This window comes from Setaria viridis, chromosome 2 (genome assembly GCF_005286985.2).
Source record: "Setaria viridis chromosome 2, Setaria_viridis_v4.0, whole genome shotgun sequence".
Classification (NCBI taxonomy): Eukaryota; Viridiplantae; Streptophyta; class Magnoliopsida; order Poales; family Poaceae; genus Setaria; species Setaria viridis.
The window spans coordinates 7,178,855-7,203,945 of NC_048264.2; the positions used below are offsets into that span (position 1 = coordinate 7,178,855).

Genomic DNA, 25,091 nt, shown 5'->3' on the forward strand with positions numbered 1-25,091 from the left:
GCTTTTTTTGTTGTCGGGTTGGCGGGCCGACCTGTATGAGTTGGAAATACCATCATACGTCATCCAAAATGGGAAGCATGTAGATCACCACGAAACTAAAAAAAAATAATTTCTATCTCATTAATCTTTACGAATCATGTGTGTATTAATGGATCAATATGAAACCGTAGCCTTTCGCCCGACTTAGAAACTCATTAATCAATCACTGCTTCTTTTCTAATGCCATTCTGCTATGATAAGAAGTATATTGTTTAATATGGAGCATTTTCTCAAACCAGGTACCAAATTTATGAATGCCGCAGTTTTCGGTCACACGGTATACATATCAAGAAAAAGAAAACCAGGGATCGATCAGGGGATTTCAGCCTCCAAGCCGCAGAAGATCCCGGCGACGGCCCCACCGCGCGGTGGTGCGGTGGGCGAAGTGGTTACAACAACGCGACGCCAGCCCCCACCAACCCAGCGGCAGATACCACCGCACCACTCCCGGGCTCGCTGTCTAACCGCGGCCCTCCACGCGACGGCGAGCGCGGCGCGAGGAGCACCACCACCCGCCGCCACCGGCGGGGGCCCACGCCGGCGAACATGGCGATGTCGGCGCCGCCGCCGGCCCCGTCCCCCTCCTCCTCCTCCTCGGCGTGGCTCGAGTGGGCCGCGGAGTACACCAAGGCGGCGCAGGCCGAGTCCCGCCCGCCGCCGGAGTGGGCGGCGCGGGTGGCGGCTGCGGCGGCGGCCGGCGCAGCGGGGGAGAGTACGGACGTGCCCTGGTCCGCGGGGCTCGCGGAGGTGCTGGCGCAGCCGCTGCTCTCCGGCGTCGGCGGCGGGGGCGGCGCGCCCGCCGCCGCCGCCGCATGGAAGTACGCCGAGGCCGCGCTCGCCTCGCGGCTCGCGTCCCCGGCGCTCCTCCTCGCGCTCCTCTCCACCAGGTACGGTCCCGGCGCCTCGCGGTGGCGGCTTGTGTCTCTGGTGTGTGTGGTGTGGCCCGTGGCGGGTGGTGGGATCGGAATGGCGAATGCGCGTGGGATCGGTGCTGAGCTGTCGGGAATCGCGAACGAATCCGTTCGACTTCGAATACACGCGAGCGTTTTTCCTCCCTCCTATTGGTGATTTCAACCAGACGTCGGAAACTCGGAATTGAGGGGAAGCTGGTGTGCTTGGCCCCAAAAATTTTAGGGGAAAATATGATGTCTGACAGTGTCAATGCAACGGCATTGTAGATAGATCATTACAGGGGAGAAGTACCTATTTTAAGACTGGGTACTTGAGTAGGCTGATTCAAGTCTTCACTGGAAACCTCGTCCTGTTTTTTTCCGAGAGAAGCAGAGTATTGTGATAGCCAACACTTTGACTTATGCTTTGGAATTTGGAATGTTTTTATACTACTGAGTGGCAAAATCCACTTAGCACTAATTTGTTTTATTGGCCGCTAATGCTGTCATGCAAAGTCTATGGATCGTGTGGTACTGTGGAGTTATGACTTTCCACAGAGTTGTTTTCATGGACTTTATGTGCTCTTCTGGTCCTGCAGGGTCATTCCTCACCGGTTTTCCAGGCCAATGGAGTACAGACTCTACTTGGAGCTCTTGAAAAGACATGGGTTCAACTTCCATTATCAGATGAAAGCGGCAAATTTCAGAAAGTGCGTTTTCCCTCGGACTCCCTGTAGTTTCATAATTCGCTGTATGTTCCAGTCGGTAATTTGGAATGAGAATCGGAGCCACAGGTGCAGTGATTGATTTGATCTAACATTGTTCCTAACAAAATTAAAAATCTACATTTCAGTTTGAGGTGTTTGTAATTATAACAAGGTTTATACAAGTCATCTTCTTCTAACTGTGTACTGGATAAGTGACTATATCCATCATTTCCCCCTAAGGGCCCCAATTTTCTTCTGATGGGAAGTCTGCTTGTCATGCAGTAATGCATATAATTAATTCTGTTCAACTTGTCAAGGCAGCATGTGTTCCAGAAGTTCTTATGCAAATTTCCTTATATTCATCTTTAGACCATTCCTTAGATTCTTCAATTCCCATTACTTTTGTTAGTTCATTGTTAAACATAAGTTGAGCACATTTCTTGTAAATAAGATTGTAAGTGCTTCCATGTGTGATCTTTTTGGTGTCACATGCTTGTGCCTTCCATGCTTCTCTGATCTTACACTCTATTCCTCTAGCAGCCTCAACTGCAATGGTAAATAGAGCCCTTCTTGTTGGGTTTAATAATTTGCTGGAATGGTAAGAGTTCCTTGCTAAGGCCCCTTTTATGTTTGCAGGATCATGGATTTAATAGACGGAAACCTTAGTCTTTCCAAGATATTTGGCGTTTCTACATGTCATCCAGGGGTTTTTGTTGTGCATTTTGTTCTCTGTATTTTATGGCAGTTGGTTGATGTTGTTTTGGATGATGAGGGCCTGTTAGAGTTAACTCCAGAGAAGAAAGCTCAATGGCCAACCAGGCCCGAGGACATGAGCACATTTGAGGGAACTTTTACTGAACAAAGAACTGAGAAGATCGAGAAGTTACAGAAGATGAACACTCTGACAACTGTGGAGCTCATTGAGCATCTTCTTCGTGATAAAGTAATTACTCGTATCCTATCATTGGCACGCGAAAACATGTATGGCTTTTCAACTTTAAGCACTCTTTTACCGAGTTGTTTCAGGTCTTTATTCTTATCTCTTGAAAATGATGAATTGATCTATTTGCAATGAGGGGTCATTAGTAATTTGTTCCCAATGAATTAGTCAAATAGCTGTACTGCCTCTGCATTTCATAAGCCCATAGACCTCAATAACTTTACTCAAGCTTATGGAAGAAGCCTTGGTTTAAAACTGTTTGTGTGGGTTTCAGCTTTTGAATGCTACAAGTAATTTCTCAAGATTATGCCATAACATCGTAAACAATATAAGCAAAAGGGCCTCTAGCCTAGTGGTTAGAGCGCCTAAGTAGCTCCCAGCAGACCCGTTTGACTCCCAGCACCGGCCGAGTTTAACATCGTAAACAATATATTCATGGAATGTTCTCTGCATTATTTTTCTCTGTGACAATGCAAACATTTGACTTGGTGTTCTAGAAGCACTTAGGGTTATGCAAAATGAAAAACAAAAAGGTAACATTTTCTACACTTGTAATATTTAATTTGTCTTACTTCTTAAATAACCAAGAAAGTTTTTGATACAAACTGTGGCAATGATCGGTGAATGCTAGCATTAAGTACTGCAGTAGTTCACTAGAAGTTCATGACTGAAACCTATTAGTCATCTCGTGTTCATAAATAAATGTAAGGGTGAAGAAAATAACTTCACTGAAGATGCCAGTTAAATATACATGCAGTTTTTCATTTTTTTTTTGTGTATGTGTAAAAGGTCGCACTTTTTATTTAAATAACATTGTTGACAATCTCAAATATTTCAGGCACTCTCACTGGGGGACATTTACTAGCCGGTTGCATTTGCTTGCAACAAACTCATCTACCTTACAAAATTCAGCAATATCCTTGGAACCATTTCAGCAGTTGATTCTTGGTGATTGCAATGTATATGGAGAAATTAAACATAATATGCGTAAAAGGTTCCACCCAATATTGGCTTCTAACCCTCTATCTTCACCAAATGGGCGATGCCTTGGTGCGAGCTATTCTGCACAATGGATTCCTATCGATTTGTATCTTGAAGATTGCCTTGATGGTTCAATTGCTGCAACAAATTCCATTGAGATTTTAAGTGGTAATTTCATCCATAAATAGAAATAAACTCCTTGGTTATCTTGAATGATGAAGCCCTTCTCCTTTGTACTGCTGCTAAATTAGTGGAAATTGCAGGTTTGGTCAAGGCTCTTCAATCAGTCAATAGATCGACTTGGCATGATGCTTTCTTGGCCCTTTGGGTGGCTTCACTTCGCCTTGTACAAAGGGTGAGTTTTCAATTTTCACTATGGTTATTCAGATTTCAGACAACCTTGTAATCTTTCACATCCTATTTTTTGGTCTTTTGAAACAAGCAGGAAAGAGAACCGATTGAAGGTCCTGTACCTCACCTAGACACACGACTATGCATGTTGTTGTCTATCACAACACTTGTGGTTGCTGACATAATTGGGGAAGCAGATTCACTTTGCAATGAAAAAGAACTCAACAGTCATGCAAAAGAAAAGAAATCAATTGGTAATCTACGGGACGAATTGATGCTAAGCTTGCAGATACTTGGTGATTATGAAAGTTTGCTTGCTCCTCCTCCATGTGTCATCCAAGCAGCCAACCATGCTGCTACCAAAGCTGCAATGTTCATTTCAGGAATCAGTATTAATAATGGCTACATTGAAAATGTCAATGGGATGAATTATGGTATGTGGCTGCTATTGAAACATTTATTTTTGAATTACATATATAGTTGGCAATCTAGTTTAAGCTTCTAATCATGTATGTAAGCTAGTCTGAATATAAATTCTGTTTTGATTTTTTTTCAGCTGGAAATATGCGACATTTGATTGTGGAGTCATGTATCTCAAGGAATTTGTTGGATACGTCAGCTTACTATTGGCCTGGTTATATCAGTAATCATGTCAACTCCTTTTCTCATACACTCCCTAGTCAACTTGCTGGGTGGTCATCTTTCATGAAGGGTGCGCCATTGACTCAGTCGCTGGTTAATATGTTGGCATCAACTCCCGCTCCCAGGTGTGTATCTTTTTCCCCTTTGAAAAGGGAGCTTTGTATAATTTGCCAAGCTTTTGAGTTGGCATTTACCAGAAACCCATGATCCAGAAATAACAAAAAAGTATTTGACCATAATCGTCATGCACGTGCTATGTTTGTTTGCTCCGAAAAGAAAACGAAACAACAACAACAACAACAACATAGCCTTTCAGTCCCAAGCAAGTTGGGGTAGGCTAGAGTTGAAACCCAACAAGAAATAAACAGCCGCATTGTAGAAGGATGTATATTAAAAAAATCACAGTGGAGTTGAGCTATTAATATCTCTATATCTCAATATCAGCATATTTGTTAATTCTCATACATCGTTGTTGGTAATAAATCACTGAATGAAGCTCATAAACTTGATGGAAGCTTGGCAGAGGTCGAAAAGTTATTTGAAGTTGCAGTTAATGGATCAGATGACGATAACGTTTCTGCTGCCTCTGTTTTATGTGGAGCCACTCTTCTACGTGGTTGGAATTTTCAGGTTAGAGATCGCAATTTTCAGATCCATAGTTTGACTACTCTGTTGACCCTATCAAATATCATTGATTAATTTGAAAACAATCATGTATTTATGTACATGGAAGCAGCATGCATTGCCTCCTTTTGCTTTCTTTGAGAATCAATCTAACATCTTGCAGTTTTCAGGTTATTAATATTCAAACACTTTGGTTTCCTGTCTTGTAGGAGCATACAGTTCGGTTAGTTGTTAAACTGCTTTCACCGTCTGATCCAAATGATTATTCTGGAAGAGAGAGCCAATTGATAAAGCTTGGTCCAATGCTCAATGTTATTCTTTCAGGAATATCAGCTGTGGACTACGCTCCAATATTCTCATTCCATGGATTGGTATGGTTAACAAGCCACATACCTTGACTTTCACTTACCAGTTTATATTTATATTTTGATTCTGACCTGTTTCCTCCCCACATCATCAGATTCCAGAGCTTGCTGCTGCTCTTATGGCAATATGTGAAGTTTTTGGATGTCTTTCTCCTAGTGTTTCCTGGACTCTGAGAACAGGAGAGGAAATATCTGCTCACACAGTCTTCTCAACTGCATTCATTCTTCTGTTGAGACTCTGGAAGTTTAACCATCCACCACTTGAGTATTGTGTAATGGGAGATGGTGCTCCAGTTGGCTCACAGCTAACTCCTGAGTATCTTCTGCTGTTGCGAAATTCCCAGGTTTTATCATCCAGCAGTTTGGCAAAGCAACGAAATGGACAAAGGCAACTACAAATTCCTACTTCACACCCATCATGCGAGCATCCTATTTTTATGGATTCGTTTCCAAAGTTGAAGTTATGGTATCGGCAGCACCAAGCTTGTCTGGCCTCAACTCTCTCTGGACTTGCTCATGGGACACCTGTACGTAACAATGTGGATAGCCTTCTCAATCTGATGTTCAGAAAGGCCAATAAAGGAGGCACATCTATAGGTTCTTTATCTGGAAGTAGCAGCATAAGTAACTCCTCTGGTCCTGGTGGTGATGATTCACATCTTTGGCCTCAGTTGCCTGCTTGGGAGATACTGGAAGCTGTTCCATTTGTGGTTGATGCTGCTCTTACTGCTTGTTCCCATGGAAGACTATTTCCACGTGAACTGGCTACAGGTTGGTCGTGTTCAGTTTAATGCAATGTTAGAAACTAGAGCAACTTTTATTTGAGAATCAAGAGTAAAGAATACTAAACCGCCATTCTCATCAGTGTGTTTGACTATGTCCTTCCATTTTCCAGGCCTGAAGGATCTGGCTGATTTCCTGCCTGCATCTCTTGCTACAATAGTAAGCTACTTTTCAGCTGAGGTAACTCGGGGTGTTTGGAAGCCAGCATTCATGAATGGATCAGATTGGCCTAGCCCCTCTGTGAATCTATCCATGGTCGAAGAGCACATCAAGAAAATTGTAGCCACTACCGGTGTTGATGTTCCAAGGCTAGTTGCAGGTGCTCATTCCTGTTACTATTTCCTGCCATGCGTTGTGCTACAGCCAACATGCCAATTTTCATGCAGAGTATTAATCCAAGTCTGAATATTTCAGGAGGAAGCTCTTCGGGTACACTTCCATTGCCATTGGCCGCTTTTGTGAGCCTCACAATCACATACAAGCTTGACAAGGCATCAGAGCGTTTCCTAAACCTTGCTGGCCCAGCTCTAGAGAACCTCGCCGCAAGCTGCCCATGGCCAAGCATGGCTATTGTTGCAGCACTGTGGACCCAGAAGGTGAAGCGGTGGAGCGATTTCCTAATATTTTCAGCTTCACGCACGGTGTTCCACCACAACAACGATGCGGTTGTCCAGCTCCTCCGAAGCTGCTTTGCTGCTACCCTTGGTATGTCATCCACATCGGTATGCGGCTGTAGTGGTGTCGCCAGCCTTCTGGGTCACGGATACTGCCCTGGTGGTTTCTCACCCGTTGCGCCAGGAATCCTCTACCTCCGGATATTCCGGTGCATCAAGGACTGTTCCATACTCGCCGAAGACATACTCAACCTCCTGATGCTCTCAGTGAAGGATATCGCTGAAACAACCGTGCCCAAACAACGGTCAGACAAACTGAAGAAGACCAAGTACGGGATGAGGCATGGCCAGGTTTCTCTTTCCGCTGCAATGACGCAGGTGAAGGTAGCGGCATCACTGGGGGCGACGCTGGTCTGGCTGTCCGGCGGCACAGCCCTCGTCCAGTCCTTGATCCAGGAGATGCTCCCCTCGTGGTTCCTGTCCGTGCAGGACCTGGACAAGGGTGGGGCCAGTGGAGGCATGGTGTACAAGCTGGGCGGCCACGCGCTGGCCTACCTCGCGGTGTACTCGGGGATGTTCGCCTGGGGCATCGACCCCACGCCGGTGTCCCGGCGCCGTGAGAGGGTCACGCGGTCGCACCTGCAGTTCCTGGCGAGTGCGCTGGACGGCAAGATCTCCCTGGGCTGCGACCCCTCCCTGTGGCGCGCCTACGTCGCTGGGTTCCTGGGTCTGGTGGTGGAGTGCACCCCGTGCTGGGTGCAGGAGGTGGACCTGCCGGTGCTCAAGCGTCTGAGCAGCGGGCTACGGCAGTGGGGCGAGGACGAGCTCGCCGTGGCGCTCCTCCGACGCGCCGGGCCAGAGGCGATGGGCACCGCCGCCGAGCTGATCCTGGGCAGCGAGTGGTGACGCCGATGCGCGCGCGGGGATGGCGTTGTCCGCCGGCTCGTCGCTGCCGCCGTCTGTACATAATCTGACAATGTGTATGTGCAATGGGTGTGTTGATTGATTTTACGGTAAAACTGTTAGACGCTTTGTTCTCGTTAATACTAGCCTCTGCTAAGTGCTAACCGCCACATATCTGTTTTTGAGCCAATCATCTTAAACGAAAGCTGTTTTTGAGCCAATCACCTTGTAACGAAAGCCATTTAGAAAAACAAACTAAAACCTTTTGAGGACTTGCTCTTGGGGACTGTTTTCAAGTTCTTGAGAAAGAAGCTATATAAATTAAAGTTTTGAAGTTAGCAGAGTCCGTATGAAACAAAGGGAGGTGTAAACTATTGATCGGTTGGAAATACATGGAACTATATACTGTCGTCCGTGCCTAAAGTAGTAGTGCCTCTTTAACCATTTATTGGTTTACCTTTTGGGACTGCGCTTTGAAAGTCCCATGAAAGGTCGTTGCTAAAACAGCCACTTACCCACTATTACTTGTCTACTTTAGATCTCTCTTAGTTTTTTCTAGCATTAAACCTTCTCAAGATCATGGAGCAGACGGAGAGATGCAAGGACCAGCAGCCTCCTGGTTACCTAATGTGTATATGCACTAGGGGCTGTTTGGATCCAAGTGCTAATAGGTGAAAGTGCTAAAGTTTAGCACCTTTATGCATTAGCCCATCCAAACGGGAGGGCTAAACTTTAGCCCACCCTAAAAAGTGCAGAAAGCATTAGCTGGTGGGGAGAAGCTAATGGGTGCTAATGGCTTGTGAAAAGATAAAAAGGGTGAGAGAGAAGGAAAAAAGTTGAGGAGATAAAGGGTAAAAGTGATATTTTATGAACTTTAGCCCTATCCATTAGCCATGTCTCTCAGCGAGAGTGCTAATGGGTGGAAGTGCTAAACTTTAGATAGGCTAAATTTTAGCACATGCTAAACTTTAGTAATAGCACATCCAAACATGCCCTTATAATAGATGAAGTGGCACCTAACTAGTAATTGAAATTTGGAGAGACATGGTCACATGGTCCATGATATGATCGAAACTTAAGCCGGTTCCAATCACTTGAAAAAAAATAGTACATCCGTTTTAAAAAGAAAAGAAGTGAGGAAAATCGGTAAAAGCGTAGACGGCCGTGCTGCCACCATTTTCAGGTAGAAGCAAAAAGTGGTTTGGTTAGGTTTGAAGCCTAGGTAAATAAAGGACGAAATCTACTTTGCTACCTCAAATGATCCATTTCGTCTACCTAACCTTGAACGAAGTTGCAGCTCAATTTAATCCCATGAACTATATTACAATTGCTCTAACTTACTTCTAAAATACATGATTTATATTTTAAAGTTGAGTATAGGTTTGCAATATTATGAAGAGGGATGCGAAGATTGTGGGGTTTATGTTCTGACAAACCTTAGCACACGCACAACATTGAGGTTATCTTAACTTGGTGCTACTTTGGAAGTTGTGGAGTTTCCAAATAATGTTCCGAAGATTCTGGAGTTTGAGGTTCAGGAACTTGTCAAGTTTTCAGAGACCTCATGATTGAGTTTCTAGACTTTACATAGTCTAAAGGCTAGTTTGGATAAAAGGTATTTATACTCCTCCATCCCTTCCACTACCTAATTTCAACTTGAGCTCATCTCCAAGCATTCAAAGCTATTCTTTACTCTTACCTTTTTTATGAGATTTGGTGAGGAAATTGAAGAGGGACTCAAGGATAGCAAAGTGGGAGTGCTTATGAGTTGATTCCCTATCTCTTGAGTAACTCATTATTCGTCAAGCTGAAGTATTTTTAGTTTGTTACTCTTGGAGCTTCAAGCTACTAGACGGATATGTAACGACCCTGGTTAAATTAGCCGAGTTAATCCTAATCCGAGTCCCTAATTCCGCTGACTCAGCTCTTCCTGAGCACAAGCGCTCAAAATCCGGTTCCCAGCCCCGACCCCTGAGAACCCAACCGAAACCGCCGGTTTCCTTCTGAATCCCAAAGGCAGTGTTCCTTCGAATCTTGGAGCTGTGGAGAAACCAAGACTGACTGGTGGACCCGCAATCTCTTCCCCCGGATCTCCCAAGGCAGACGCGCCCGAGCAGCATGCGCCCGCTTCAGAGCTTCTCCGCTGCGTGGCTTGATCTCTCCGACGCCCGCCGCTTCGCCCAGTCGCCGACCGCGACAGGATGGATCAACGCGCCCTCCTCCCCAATCGCAGCGGAAGCCCCCTGCAACCCTTTCTGCCTCGCCTCGTCTCGCTCGCGCCCTCGCCGGCCGCGCCAAGGTGCTCGTCGCCGCCGTGGCAGAGTTTTGCCGCTGCTGCATCAGACCGCCTCGCTACCCGCGCCCATCCTCTCGCCGGATCCCCGGCTGCAAGACCCGAGGCCTTCCGGCTTTTCCGCCTCTCCACAGTCGCGCCGCCCACGGACTCGCTCCACGACGATTCCGCTCTCGCCAACCCCGACTCCGGCCGCGACAGCTCCTTTTCTCTCCCCACCAGTGACGTGCTCCGGCAATGCCGTTGTTTCGCGCTCGCCCGCGCCGCCGCTCGTCCTGTCACCTCGCATGTTGCAACCTCGCTTGTGGCGCCTTTCCCCTTGTCACACACCAGTCAAATCCGCCGCTCGACGCGACTAGACCACGCCCGACTTCGCCAAATCTACATCCCGGCAAAACCGCGCCTGCGCCACCTTGTCTCCAGTGCCCAATGACCGAAGACCCTGTCTCCGAAGCTCTGTTCCGCCGCCCATCGCTGCTCAATCACCGCCATGGCAGCGCACTCCGCCCCTTTTTCTTCCCGGTCTTCATGCTGCCCAAACTCTCTCTCTTCCGCGCAACTATAAAAGGGCATACCAGAGTCCCACCGGAGTTTCCTTCGCCCTTGCTGCTTCGCCGCCCTACTCTGAGCGCACTTGAGCCCTGCTACTTGAACCCTTGAGAGTTCCCCTCTCTGCTCAAGCCCGCTCCTCCCCAACCCATCAGCCGTCTGATCCTCAGCGCTGTGTTAGAGCTCTCTTGTCGCCCACAAGAAGCTCCGCCGCCGCCGGAACACCGTCAAACCTCACCGCCGCCCAAGCCTTAGTGCCTTGGTCTTTCCGCCCAAGACTGCTCCTTCCCGACCCCAAAGTTTCACCAGTAGACCTGAAGGTAAGCTGCCGACCCCTTTCCGGTTCGCCCGACCCCTTTTCCATCTCGCCCGACCCTGTCTGTTCGCCGACCCCTATCCGCCTCGCCCGAGGGCTCGGCTGTACCTTTTCCCTTGACCCGAGGGCATCTGTGTAAAATATCGGGGATTTCTCTGCGTTAAGTCTGAGGATCCCAGCGCAGTTATTCCTCAAGTTTAAGGGTCAGAGCACAAGTTATCCCTATCCGACCATTTTATCCTGTCTCCACCAACTGAAGTTGAACTCCCCACTTTTCCTGTAGCTTCGCTACAAGTATCTGAGCTTAACTTGCAAGTGTTGTTGAAATAACCGTCTAAACATTAACTCCTGCATTGCATTCATGTAGAGGTGCATCTCGCCGACGGCACCTACGAGTTGTACCCGGCGCCTGAAGACGGACCGGTAGCTGAGCTGCCAATCCCAGAAGCCGAAGCAGTCCCCGCTGAAGACCAGTTCCCTTCCACTCAGCTTGAAGGCAAGCCCCGGAAAATGAACCCAACTTTCTAAACTTGCACATGCCTTCCTTCTTATGAATGTGTATTTACGTATAGGAGTTGTTTGCAACCCTAGATGCATGACATAGTTCCTTTGATCTGAACACTAGTCTGTTGGGTTGAGTAGTTGCAATGCTTAAATAGGAATCGATAAAAGCCGAGTGATTTCCTGCCACTCGCGAGTTATAGGAATTGGTTGTTTTCCTTCTGTTACAACTATAAGGACGATGGACGGGGCAGGGTTTTGGTTAACTCTTTTGGTGGTCAGCTAATCGCCCCGTCTGTTTATTGAACCTGTTAAGGCCCGACAGTGGTGGTGTTCGTGATCAAGTGTTTGAAAGTATTAATCTCATACCCAGTATGGGATGGGGAAGCTTAGTACCTGATTGAACCTGGACGTGAGCGGTCGCTCCACTGTCCTTGGAACGAAGTTCCCCTGCGGCCGCAAGTGGTGGCAAGTGTGATCACAGAACGGCAGAGGCCGGGTCTGTGGAACCTTGCACTAAAGGAAGTGGACCCGACACGGGTTAGGGAATTGATGGGGAAGGCCGACACAGGAAGCGACCCTCGGTGGTGCACGGATGTCGTGAGGTTAGGTTCACCATGCATGGTTAAAGAACTCGAATCGATTCGTCTGCCTCTCACAGTTTGAGACTGCTTGATCGCAATGCTACACTGAGTAATGAAAGAGTTTGATGATGACATGGTCTTGATGATGAGCTTATATACATAAAGTTGGATCTATGCTTGCTTAGAGTAAGTTGCAAATGTAGACTGGTTAATGAACTTAGAATCTGAGCTAAAACTTGAAAGCAAGGACCTAACATAGTGCTTTTGGCAAACAAACCCCTTAGCCAAAGAGCCTTGCATGTCTAGAAGTGGTGGAATAGCTTTTTCCCACCGGTCGGTTAAGTCTTGTTGAGCTTAGAAGCTCAGCCTTGTTTGTGGCTTCTCTTTTCAGGTGAAGTTGCAACTTCTGAGTTTGCTGCTGGCACTTGGCCGCCCCAGCTCCCTCCGGGTTGGACGGTTGAATGGGATCCTTCCTCGGACGGCGGGGAATGGGATCACTGATGTCCTGGCTGGCCTCACCAGGGACATCCGACCCCGACGATTAGCTTCCGCTTTGCTTTTGCCTTCTGTTGTTTTCTTTCAACCTTGTAAAACTCTAATTTTAACTAATGTGTAATGAATGATTAAACACCGTTGTGGATCTGTTGTATTCTCTGGAACCACTCACCTTCGTGTGGGTTATGCTAACTCGGTCCTGTCAAGTGGTTAAATCGGATGAAATCCGACGGCACAACGAGTTAACTCGATTAAGGCATGAGGATCGCATGTTAAGCGACTTAACCGTGCTTTAGTTGAGTTAATCCGAGGTGTTCCGCCACAGGATAGGCATTGCACATTGAGCACCCAAGCCTGTGGTATGCCCTGGGAAGTTTGTATCACCGCAACAATTGAGTACGAAAACTCTATCTTGATCTTCATGGTGGCAAGAAAGTGGTTTAATGTGAAAATCCCACCCGTTGTGGGCTCCTCAAATGAGATATAGGTTCCTTTTCATGAGATTGAACTTTGGCAAACAAAACCTCGAGTCTCTTGTGCTTGATTTGTTGGTTGTACACTACTTATTGCTCGTGACCGTGAGAGTTCATTTCTAGGGTTTCATCCTGGTTTACTTTGTGATAAGATTTGGGTTGCAAGTAGTTGGTAGAATAGGTTGGAAAATTCCACTGATAGTTCACTATTTTTTGTTGAGGCTTGCATGGTCGCTAGTTCGATTTCAACAAATTATCTTGATACAATGCATACTTGTGTAGAATCTTTGCAAATTGTGGAGATTATGTACAAATCTCCAAAACGATCATAGATTATGGACAAAGCTTCTTTTTAAGTCATTGTAAATTTTAGTTTTTGACTATTCACTCCCCTTTAGTTGGCATCCTCTCCTTTCAATATTTACTCATGACTATTAATAATAGCTCACATATAAACATATATGTTTTTTTACAAAATTTCAAAAGTCCAACAAACCTTGCGAAAAACATACCCATTCAAGTCCTTTTACCTATTCAAGCCATGCCACATTGCATAAAAAGTCCCTCAGGTTTCCAGAAACAACAAACCTAGCCAACCATGTAGGATAAAAGCCAAAATCATATCAAGGACTCAAAAGAAAGTTGTCAAATATCGCACATGAAGGAAACAAACTTAGAATTTCCTTTCCACCAAATTAAGTTCCATGTTTATGATAGTCACACATATTGTAGCTGAAATGTCCATATTGCCCTCAACTGCCACCTACTTAATGAGGTGTCACTTTCTCATATAAGCTAGCCATGCACCATAACACATATTAAACAAAGGTGTCATATTTCTTAACCATGAAGCTTTGCCATGCCACATCATGACACTAGGTGTCAAGTTCCTAAACCATCAAGCCATGAAAATGCCACCATACCATACTATGTGTCACTTCCTTAAACACCAAGCTAACCAACATGACATGTAACCACCCTATGTGTCATCTCCTTCTAACTTTCCATGACATGCATTAAAAAGATATGCATTTATTTTATAATAAAATAGTTCATTTTGCATCTATAAATAGAAGGTGAAGGCAACCATGGCAAGCCCAACTCCATTTCGGTTTGGGCTTGTCAAGGTGAGCTCTCCCCTCTCTTTATCATATTATATCTTTATTATGTTGATGCCATGAGAGGTGGATATGCATGTTCATTATAATCGATAAGAGATTAGAGAGAATGCAAATTGAGCTACAGCATGGTTCAAGGCCAAGGCATGTCGAAGTGTCGACGAGCTTTTGCTCACCGGTGTCTCACTGTTGCTTCCATGTTCGGCGTGCCACTGCAGGGGCAATAGCCGCCACATATTGGCACTGACTCTAGGCCCTTTGTTCGGAGCCATGCCGAGCCAAGGGAAGGAGAAAGTGGCGCCAAAGCCTCTACCTTGTTTGCCATGCGGGGCTAAGGTTGGAGCCTACCATCCCAAATCGGCTATGGGGAGGACGTTGATGAGGTCACGAAAGTTAGGGAAGAGGAGATGCATGTGGCGGAGTTGTTTGTCGAGCTCACCATGGCTGGGCAAATAAATCTAGGGTTAACCCTAACAATTCAATTCATGATGGCAAGGTGAGTGCAAGTAGGACGGCTGAGCAGAATTATTTGAGTCAAAGTCGAAGATGGTGGTGGTGTGCCGCTAGTGAGGAGGCAATTGAAGTAACTAATAGAGGTACTATGGTGGTGGTGGAGCTGAGAGAGAAGGGGCAAGAACAAGGGAGGGAGGAGAGAAGAGGAGGCGTCGAGCCCAACTAGGGCCGAGCCAGGTGAAGGAATCATTGTGGGCTGGTGGGGCCACTTCGGCCGACATGGTCTTGGATTGAGCTAGGCCATGTGGGTCAATATCGAGCCTAGGCAAGGGCTTGACGAGGCCCAGGTAGGTCCAGGATTAAACCAACGGCTAGGCATCGCCAGGTTGGGCTACCCTATCTTTTGGAACCCAATGTAGCCCAATGAACCCATGTTTTCTTTAAAATTGTTCCTTATTCCAGAAAAATAAACAAACATGCCTAATTAATTATCAAACAATTATATTTAAAAACTTAGATAGTAGTGAAAGCTATTTGATTTATTCAAATTGTTTCAATTTTTATTTCCAAAAGCAAACTTTGCCCCTAAGTCAGAGAGAAGCCTTGTTAGCATGAACAATGTGGGTACCAAGGGTAGTAAGCATAAGTCTTGTTAGAGATGTACATGCTAGTTCACTCAAGATCTATGAGTAATGTCTTAATAAACAATATGATCTCAACTGATTCAATTTTCAGGCACCAAACTGACCACGGAGTATCAGATCAAGTCTAATGTTAGCTTTTGAGACTAAGGCAAGTTTCTAATCCTTGCTCATCTTGCTAAACTATGTTTAAAGCAATGCTTTCAAGTTATGATATATCATGGTAATAGTAAAATAGAGAAAACCAGAATAAGCACACCATGTTAAACTTGACTAATAATAACTATGGAACCTAATGCTTTTAATCTTGGCGGTGCTAGTGCGGCCGCATGTTCATCTTCAGCTTGACTTGTTTCACTCTTTGATTCTCTAGTGTCCGTACCTACTTATAAGATTGTGGGGTGTAGTTGCCATGCCGAGCCCGTAAATACTAACCCAGTAACCGAAGAAAGGTCTTGTTGACTGTGACCATGTCATACACACCTTGACAGTACCAAGGCATATAGTGTCATGTATACTTTCGGTGGGTATACTTTTGGTGAAGGTTACACGGAGCAACTCTTAAGAATAAGTATAGGTTGGTATGTAGGCTGTTTGACTTGCTGTAAGGCATGGAATTCCTTTGTCGGTCTCATATTATATTTTTTTTGTTAACATGAGCTATGGTGTCCATTGTCATCCTTCAAAATTTAAACTTAACACTCAAGTGGTACAAGAAAATAAAAGAAAAATCCCATCTTTGCTTCTGGATAGCTCGAATATCAATAAGATTTTGGCGGGGAAAATGCATGTAAAGGTATAGTTTTGGACTCGACATGTTGTAACACAAAAGAAATAGAGTAAATTGTACTCACCATACAACAACTTATCAGGTGGTGCAGATTGGTCCAACAACTTGTAAAATTTTTAATCAACTTATCAGGTGGGTGCAGATTGGTCCAACAACTTGTAAAATTCTTAATCTAGTACAATAACTTGTCAGGTGGGTGCAGATTGAGTCCAACAAATTGTAAAAGGCTCAATCTAGTGCAATAACTTGGCATGTGGATGCAGATTGGTCAAGAACTTGTAAAAAAGCTCGTATTAGTGCAATAAATTGGTAATTGGTGCATCCGTAGTCTAAATGTTGTAACAAGCAACATATTTGCTAATGTCGGGTCAGAGGATATTCACATGAGAACAAGTTATTGAGCATTATTTGACCACTGATATTCGTGTCGTAAGGGTAACATATTTGGCCTCGAATAGAACCTTCAGTTTTAGGAAATTAATGTTATGTTTTCGTATTAATTATTTTTTATACAAGGATTTAATTTTTATTAGGAGTATTTAATTTTATATTCAATATCGATAAGTTCACCCTTGATGTTTTACATTTTGATTATATGCATTTTTGTTCAACTAAAAAACTAATATATTAATACATACTAACAAGACGTTTGGCGTAAATATTTTTTAAAGCCACATGTACTTGTTTACAAAATAAAACTGAACTAAACTAGAAACATACGTGCTTCTCTACGGTTGTTGAATACATGAGCAGAAGCGCAGAAGAAAGTTACGGTCACATGGTCTCTCGACTTTAGTCTTTCCCTAATAGCAATGGCGTAATTATAAAATTTTATTCAATTTTAACTATTGAACAAATAAGTTATGTACACAGTTGAGAAGCAACAGGCAGGTCAAGGTCAAAGATTTTTACTGATAAAAAATAAGAATTATTGATTGGAATAAAATTCACATGTCTACCTACTTTGCCTATTACGTTCTTGTTGTAACGTTTGAACTGTAGGTGCACCAATTTGCCAAGTTATTGTACTAAATTGAGCATTTTATAAGTTGTTGGACTAATCTGCACCCACCTGATAAATTATTGTACTAGATTGAGCATTTTACAAATTGTTGGACTCATCTGCACCCACTTGACAAGTTGTTATATGCTGAGTGCAATTAACTCAAAGAAATAAAACCCAACGTTGTAGAGCTGAAATGAACCCTTTTTTTTAATAAAGGAAGCTGAAATGAACTTGATCTAATCTAGCCAAATACTGTCGGAGCTAGCCTTGGCATTTTGGCAGCTGCTGCTTCCTCGTATATTCTAAAGCTTTGGGTTTGGTTGTTCCATGTTCCCGGCCCTCTGCTTGTCCCGTGCTCACCCGGCCCGCATCATTCCCCAAAGATTCCCGGCGCGCCTTTGCCAGCGAAATCAAATTAAAATTCACGTTAGGTTAACCAAATCAAGCCCAAAGCGACGCTAAGCTAGCTGCTGCCAATAATCATTGCACCGGCCGGCATGGTTTAGAGTCGCAAAGGCTCGCCGGGACACCCGGGCCGGCTGGCCGGGGTGCGTGGCCGCGCCGTGATCCGGGCGCTCGGCGTCGGTGGTGGGGTTTGGTTGGGGCGGTTGGGGGCGCGAGGCGAGATCATTTCGCTGACCTGGACTGCTCTCCAATCCCTGCTCGCCACCTCGCTCTCAACTCATGTAGCGAGGGCTGGACCGTGCCAAAGAAGGCTCCATGTGGTGGGTTCTCGAGGCGTGGTCCCACCACGGTACACGTCACCACCCTGGTGATTTTCTCCAAATGTACGTGAGGTTAACTTTTCAATGGAGTTTATAGTGCTTTTTTTTTTAGGTATCGAGTGGGTGAGGGTGCGATTCATTCAGTTTGGTCACCTACTTCGTAGAAGAGTGTACGGCACGCAGTAATTACATTGCCTTAATTAAGGGCCATGAAAGTGTGAAGAACCGAAAGAACATTGATTTTTTTTCTTTTTAGAAGATATTCATCCCATTTTTCAGTTTGGGTAAAGTAGCTGTGGAACCCTCCAACATCCTCTTTTTTCCTCCATTTTTGTGGTATAATATCCTTTTGTTCCAATTTGTAATGTAGTTAACTTGTTTTGTTGCTATTTAGCTATTACCATGGATAAGTGTTGGTATATGAATGACTATTTTGGGATTAAGACTGTAATTACTTAATTATTTCTACCCCTTCTGTCCTTGCCCTTTAAAAAAAATCATATTTTATCCATGATTTTATCCCTACCAACATGTATGAATATCCATGTCCCATCCAGCTTTGCCCTCAAATAAAACGTCTTTTTCCTCACATGTTTGGGTGGAATAGACCCACTTCAAAAGTCTTTGATATTCTCCCTATATAACCTCTAGATATTCAATGATTAATTTTAAATACAAAAAAAGAAAGTGTGCTCACTTTAAAAAGTAAAAACTAAAAAACTAAAAAGAAACGTACCATACATGATGACACAAGCGGGGATTAATGCTCCTTCAAGACATAGTTGTCCAAAACTTGCAATTTTCGTAGTATTTATGGGTTGTGCCAATACCAAATTCCTTATTTATAAATAATAAATAGAATAATTATATGGTGTTTGGAAAATTTTAATTCAATATGTATATCACCTATTTATATGCTCCAAGTGCAGCACAATTAAAATCATATTTTCTATCACCGCATCGTTAATTTTTAGGATTATGAACTTAGAAATAGGAAATGGTATACTATTTGTAGAAATGAATGAATTGTCGTAATAGATTAGGTTCTAAAATGAGATCAAATTAAAGAAGTAAAGCTGAAAAGTGAAAATCAGAAAAATGTGGGCGTGACACGAGATGCGCTCAAGATTCATGTGTGCAGCAACCAAAAAACCCCCCCAAAATGTGCTTTTCCGCCCAAAAATAGGCTCCCCAAGAAACCCACGGACAACAGATTAGCTAACACACGCGCACGCGCACAGCGAAGAAATGGCGATGGCGATGCAGCCATCTTAGCCCCCTCCCCTCCCCCTCTTCCCTTCCATGGCCGCCCCTCCTCTGGCGCTCGTCGCCGCTGCCATAGCCGCGCTCGCCCTCCTCGCCCTCGTCGTCTTCGCCTTTCGGCGATGGTGGCAGCGGCGGCGGCAGAGGCAGCGGCAGCGCCGCCCGCTCCCGGCCTCCGCGGCGGTCCCGACCCCGGTTGCTGTCCAGGTCAAGATCCGAGCTTTCTTGTTTCCTTGTTCCTCTTTCGAATCGCCAAGAGGCGAAACGGCGGTCCTTATGATACGAATCGGTGGTCCCGGTGTTTCTTGGAAAATTATTGTGGAGGCATGGATCGCCGATTGAGTGGGGATTGGGGGTTCTTGGTGACGCGCAGCTCGCGCTGAATTCTTGGGCCTGTTCCATGGGGAAATTTCTCCTTTGTGCGATTTCTTCCAACATTGGCGATTCATCCAGTGTTGAGGTCCAAGGATGGTTTTTCTTGGCCATTGGCTTGTTTCTTGTGTAGATTGTGATAGTGAACTGTTGCATTGATGGTTCGGTTCTGTTTGTGGTTCCATCGTTGTAGTTGAGTCTTGGTAAAGGTTGATTAGGCTCTTTTTGTTGCTCATAGCGATTGACCAGTAGTTGAAGATAAAGACCGTTCTTACATTTTTATGCTTAGTGAGCAGGATACAGATTACTTGTTGTTTTCGTAGTTGATGGGTCATGATGGACAATGAATATCTAGTTCCCCCATTAGAACAAGAAAACATCTACTGCCTAATAAGAAGGATATACATCAAACTCTTCTTTTCATTTATTGTAGTGTGGATATGCTTGTAAGGATACCCTAATGATTCACACTCTGTACTTGCAGGATGAGGATATAGATAGGCCTCTTCTTTCTGAAAACTGGGAAGGTCACTCTAGCCAGAGTAATAGTTTTCTTGGCAGTTCTGTAGGAGAACCTTTGAAGATTCAAACAAATAGAAGTAATACTTCGCCTAGCAGTCATGCAATTGCTGATACAGGGAGGATTTATCCTTCTGAATGTTGTGCTACACAAGGTGATTTATAATCATACCCAACCATTTGGTATCCTAGTTTGAAAATCAGCTGTATCAGAATCTATGTTGGATTGCTTGGAACTGGTATATCCAATCATGGATTTACAAAGGCATTTTTCCAATTACTGAAAATTGCTACTGGTTTTGTAGGAGAAACTCATGTCATCAATGTTGAAAATGATACTTCTGAAGAGTTCCAATTAGGAAGCACACTAAAGCGTACACCACCAGCAAATTGGCCAACACCTGATCAAAAGCACAGGAAAAGGGTTTCTGGAGAGGATAACCATATTGGTAGCATTTCTATGAAGGATAATACATATCGTAAGCTATCCTTCAAACTTGATTTGGACACTTTAGTAGTCCATTTCTTGCAAATGTTGGCATTTATATGCCCATTTCATCCAACCTTTTGTTAGAAATGCAGATAGCAGCCTTGATTTAGAGGTCATAGCTGGTCCATCTCATGGAATAAGCTGTTCTCGGCAGTCAAGTAGACCTTCTATGCTCCCAATAACTCTTGGAAGGGTTCCCCCAAGTGATATAGTGTTAAAGGATTCGGAAGTGTCAGGGAAGCATGCTCGGATAAACTGGAATGCAAAGGTAAGTATTCAGGAACTGTTTGTGCATTTATTGTCCCTTCAACTTAATGCCGTTTGAATGTTTCTTTCTCTGTACTTTTAGCTTGTTGTCAAAACTGAATAAGTGATGCTAGCGATCAACCTTACAGTACCATCCTGTATGTTTGTGATCATCAAAATTTAGGTTTATGTTTTGTCCACATTTATTACCTGACAGACTCAATGTTGGGAATTTGGATGCTAGAGCTACATATTTCAAACGTAATTACTTACAATACCATGGCAGCACCTTTTAGTGAAGCAATTAGTTCAGTAACTCAATGCAAAACTTTATCACCCTTTTCCTGGGTTCCGAGCAGAATCTGTTCATGCAAGATTCGTCCCCCTTTTTTTCTGGGTAAGCACATTCATATTGTTGGCAGCTTATTTGTGAGCAGAAATATATTGGTTGAGCCTTTTTTGCTAGGTTGTAATAGTTAATATATATATAATTCTTGAGAATTGACTTACTAGACAACTGTGTAGGGTAGAGCCATCAAATCTTCATTTGGTTGTCTCTACTGTACTGACCATATCTGTAGTTATTAGTCTTTGAGACCCTTACTCTCCTCCGGATATGTGCTGCAATAAAACTTAATATTCTTCCTATCATTAAAAAAAGTGATGTTTGATATATTGGAATATTGCAGACATTTAAATGGGAACTTGTGGACATGGGCAGCTTGAATGGAACTTTCTTGAACTCCCAGGCAGTTCACCATCCCGATGTTGGGTCCAGGCATTGGGGTGAACCTGCTGTACTTGCACATGGTGATATTATAACTCTAGGGACTTCATCAAAGCTATCTGTAAGTTCCTGATATGCTTCTAGTATCTCTAGTTTCTTCCAAGTTTGATATCATTTTTTGTGGGTCTTTTATTCATCGCAGTGGTTCAACATTCAGTGTACTGGACTTCCATTTTATGTCTTATAGGAGTCTGAATCTTGTGAATTGATCTGAGCTGACATGTTTTTAGAAGGGAATTGATTGTATATGGTCACACCAGATCTATGTTCTGATCCTTATGCATGATATCTTCATGAGTCTTGATCTGAAACACTTTTATTTGGTAGGTTTAGATGGCAATAGTAATCTCATAAGTGTAGTTCAAACTGAATATAAAAAAATGCCCACTCCATTTCCTACTATTATTCATGATAAACTACTGAGCTCCATCCCCCTTCCGATTTCATGCTTCTGCTCATGTGGCTTCCCCTTTCATTCTGTATGACAAACCATAAATCACTTATTGCCAGCTTCTATATACCTTAATCTTTATTTATGCATATGTGACCCGGTTCATTTTGAAGAAGGTGTAGTCCTCAATCACTATTATTTGGTGGTCCCTTGTGTGGAGCTGTAGACCCCTTGTTGTCATAGTCAGTCCATTAAATTTCCGTACATGAGAGAATTTGCTCTGTCAAAATCGAAAAAATTAGTCTAGTATGTTTATATTGGAGAAATTCTGAGGCAGTGCTGCATTTTTTTGAAGTAAGCAATGCTACATTTTGTGTCAACCATATTGTCAACAAATTGATTAGTTGGTAGAGCTAGTGTTGTAAAAGGCTCTATGCAGGAGGTATTGGTGCGTAAGTGGGCTAGGTCGGGGACAGGTTCTACGATGGATGCTGTAGGAGGAGCCTAGCACCTGTGCAGGCTAGGTGACTGTGTTTTAGAACAGTGAAAAGCTGAAAGCTACGCTGGCTACTGGCTTACTGCACTTGCTAAGTAATGCTTGCCCATCATTGTTTGTATGTATGGTTCCTTGCTTTGCTTTTATAGTTTCCATTTTGAGGCTTGGTTGAAACATTCCAACCATCATATGTCCAATTACTTTTGCTCATGTGGTCTCAATTCATCAGTTGAAGTATCCACGTGTTACTTGATTCTAGTGTTTGTTGGTGCTTGTTGCTATTCAGCTTATTTTGAGCATCATAGGAACATTTCAATCATTAGTTCTTTGATAACAATTTTCGTCCTTTCTTTTTGACACTTGCATTTCGTTGCTACCTCTGAAGGTTCAGATTTCACTGCTAAATCAACGAGTTCCTGCTGGAGTTGGTATGGCATCTGATCCAATGGTAGCCCGTAGAAGTGGAAAGAAACTTCCAATGGAGGACATAAGCTTTTGCCAGTGTCCTCTGCAGGGGGCTGAACAGGTGGGTAATCAGAGAGTTCTTTCAAAGTCTTTGTTCTTTTGTTTTTTTGATGCCTCATTGTGTTGCAGTTTGGACTCTTTGGAATTTTCGATGGACATGGTGGGGATGGAGCTGCCAAAGCTGTCAGCAAGTTAGTCATTTGTTGTTTTATGCATGACATGGATTTATCCATGTATTAATTAACTTCATTGGAAACAAGATTTCTGTTTGAATTCTTGTGTTTTAATATTTTAATCTGGAAATGCAAAACTAATGTTTTCCCTTTTGATTTCTAGGATCCTACCAGAAAGTTTGTCAAACATTTTGTCTCATCCTGACACAAAAGAACGAGTTCTATCATGTTCTGATGCTTCTGATGTTCTTAGATATGCTTTTACTTTGACAGAAGCTGCAATCGACCATCAGTATGAGGTTTGCCCTATCTCATGATGTCTTAAATGCTATTGTTGTACTAGGCTTATTTGTTTGCAAGGTTGTGATGTTTAGTGTCTTTGACCTGTCCCTATATATCAGCATTGTCAAGAAACTACCAGTGTTAGTAATGTCAACAATTCAGTTCACCATTCATAAGACTGTCTTGTTGCTGATCCCATCCCCAAGATTCAGATTATTAGGTGATTTTGGTCCTAAACTGAAATGATTTGTCTGGTTGCTAACTTTTTGCTGGATTCATCTCTAGGATACAGATTTGTAGTTAGCTTTCCTCCCAAACTTCAGATCTTGCTGCTAATAGCTACTGAAAACAGTACTGCGAACGTACCTTACTATCATAGAATGTAAAATCTTCCCTTATTCTAGAAAACAGTGCTTAGCCAGAAATGACAATGATTGTTTTCTTCTGAAATTTTGCAGTCTAATCGGCACCTCTTATAGGTCTTACATCATTTATATATTATGCTGAGTTGTAGTTTTATTCTCTTCCCTTGAATTACCCTGGTGAAACAAATTGCTATGGCTTATGACTGTTTTTTTTTTGTTTTTTTTTAACCTCAGGGATGTACAGCAACAGCCCTTCTTATTTGGTTCGATCAGAATAAAGATTGTTTTGCCCAGTGTGCTAATCTTGGTGATTCAGCTTGTGTGATGAGGTAAGAGATCACCTATTTTTAGTATAAACTGCCAGCTAATATGTTAATTTTTCCTATTAACTTCCTATATTGTGTTGAATCAGAACATTGTGACTAAGATGTTTCCGAGTACGATAATGACCTATTTTTTTCAGTGTCAATGGAATGACGATTGATATGACTGAAGATCATCGGGTTGCTAGTACAACTGAAAGAGCTAGGATAGCGAGAACTGGGCAGCCCCTGAAAGATGGTGAAGTACGCCTTAGTGGTATGATACTTTGCCCCATTTTCGGTTCGTCCGTTTTTTTTTTCCTTTTACAACTGACAGTGGAGGTGAAATTAAATAAATGTTTGTTGTTGTTCCAACAGGACTAAATCTTGCTCGGATGTTTGGAGATAAGTTTCTAAAGGAGCAAGATTCACGCTTCAGCTCGGAACCATATGTGAGCCAAGCTGTTCGTATCACCAAAGCGTGTACAGCTTTTGCCGTTATTGCTAGGTAAATGTTTCGTCAATGCTAGTAAGGTAATGCTACTTATTGCAACTATCCTCACCATTCAGATTGTTTGTATGTATGCAGTGACGGGCTTTGGGATGTCATCAGCACCAAAAAGGCGGTACAGCTTGTTGCCGAGGTAAAAGCTTTGATGCTTGTAATTTTGCTGCAGCTGCGCTGACCTTTCTTGTTTGTCTGTAGTCTCATGCTTGTTCTTGCTTCCACAATCCGCAGGGAAAAGAGAGGAACACCGACGATGGCACCTCTGTGGATAAAGTAGCCAACCGTATATTGAGCGAAGCTAGGAATTTGCGGACCAAGGACAATACATCCGTAGTATTTGTAGATTTCGACATTCTGAGAACAGATCCCTGTATCTCCAAATGACATGTCGGATCCGAGACACCCCGTTCCATGAATCATCCTCCCGGCTGCTTATAGCTCCAAGTTTTGCTTCGCTCTCGGCTGCACCCGTTTTGTTTTTACAATGAGATGTGGTGATATTCGCATGAAAACTGCACTGGAATCATCTGTGTATTGGCATATGAGCAAAGTGAATATATAGCGTGCAATCTGGTGCCTCTAGCTAGAGTCTATATATGCCTTGTACTTGGTGATCTCTGGATTGGGTTGCTGAGCACCCACCTTGTAT

The 25,091-nt window shown here is 43.7% G+C and overlaps 2 protein-coding genes across 3 annotated transcripts; both read left to right on the top strand.

Annotated features, from left to right (window-relative positions):
- Positions 1 to 461: 461 nt before the first annotated feature.
- LOC117843816 (mediator of RNA polymerase II transcription subunit 33A) lies at positions 462 to 8,173 on the top strand. Its single transcript, XM_034724532.2, has 12 exons — positions 462 to 926; positions 1,529 to 1,639; positions 2,273 to 2,617; positions 3,415 to 3,725; positions 3,821 to 3,912; positions 4,003 to 4,342; positions 4,465 to 4,675; positions 5,066 to 5,180; positions 5,384 to 5,545; positions 5,635 to 6,310; positions 6,435 to 6,641; positions 6,737 to 8,173. The coding sequence occupies exons 1-12, from the start codon at positions 586 to 588 to the stop codon at positions 7,840 to 7,842; spliced, it is 4,017 nt and encodes a 1,338-aa protein (XP_034580423.1). The 5' UTR covers positions 462 to 585; the 3' UTR covers positions 7,843 to 8,173.
- Positions 8,174 to 18,980: 10,807 nt separating this feature from the next.
- Positions 18,981 to 25,024, top strand: LOC117845494 (protein phosphatase 2C 70). Of its 2 annotated transcripts, none has more exons than XM_034726553.2 (13): positions 18,981 to 19,253; positions 19,903 to 20,092; positions 20,243 to 20,416; positions 20,520 to 20,695; positions 21,363 to 21,521; positions 22,739 to 22,873; positions 22,942 to 23,003; positions 23,149 to 23,284; positions 23,867 to 23,961; positions 24,096 to 24,211; positions 24,313 to 24,442; positions 24,524 to 24,578; positions 24,674 to 25,024. In XM_034726553.2, the coding sequence occupies exons 1-13, from the start codon at positions 19,086 to 19,088 to the stop codon at positions 24,824 to 24,826; spliced, it is 1,749 nt and encodes a 582-aa protein (XP_034582444.1). In that variant the 5' UTR covers positions 18,981 to 19,085; the 3' UTR covers positions 24,827 to 25,024. The 2 variants fall into 2 exon arrangements, with proteins under 2 accessions (XP_034582444.1, XP_034582442.1); XM_034726551.2 differs by having other exon boundaries at positions 18,982 to 19,253; positions 22,733 to 22,873.
- Positions 25,025 to 25,091: the final 67 nt, after the last annotated feature.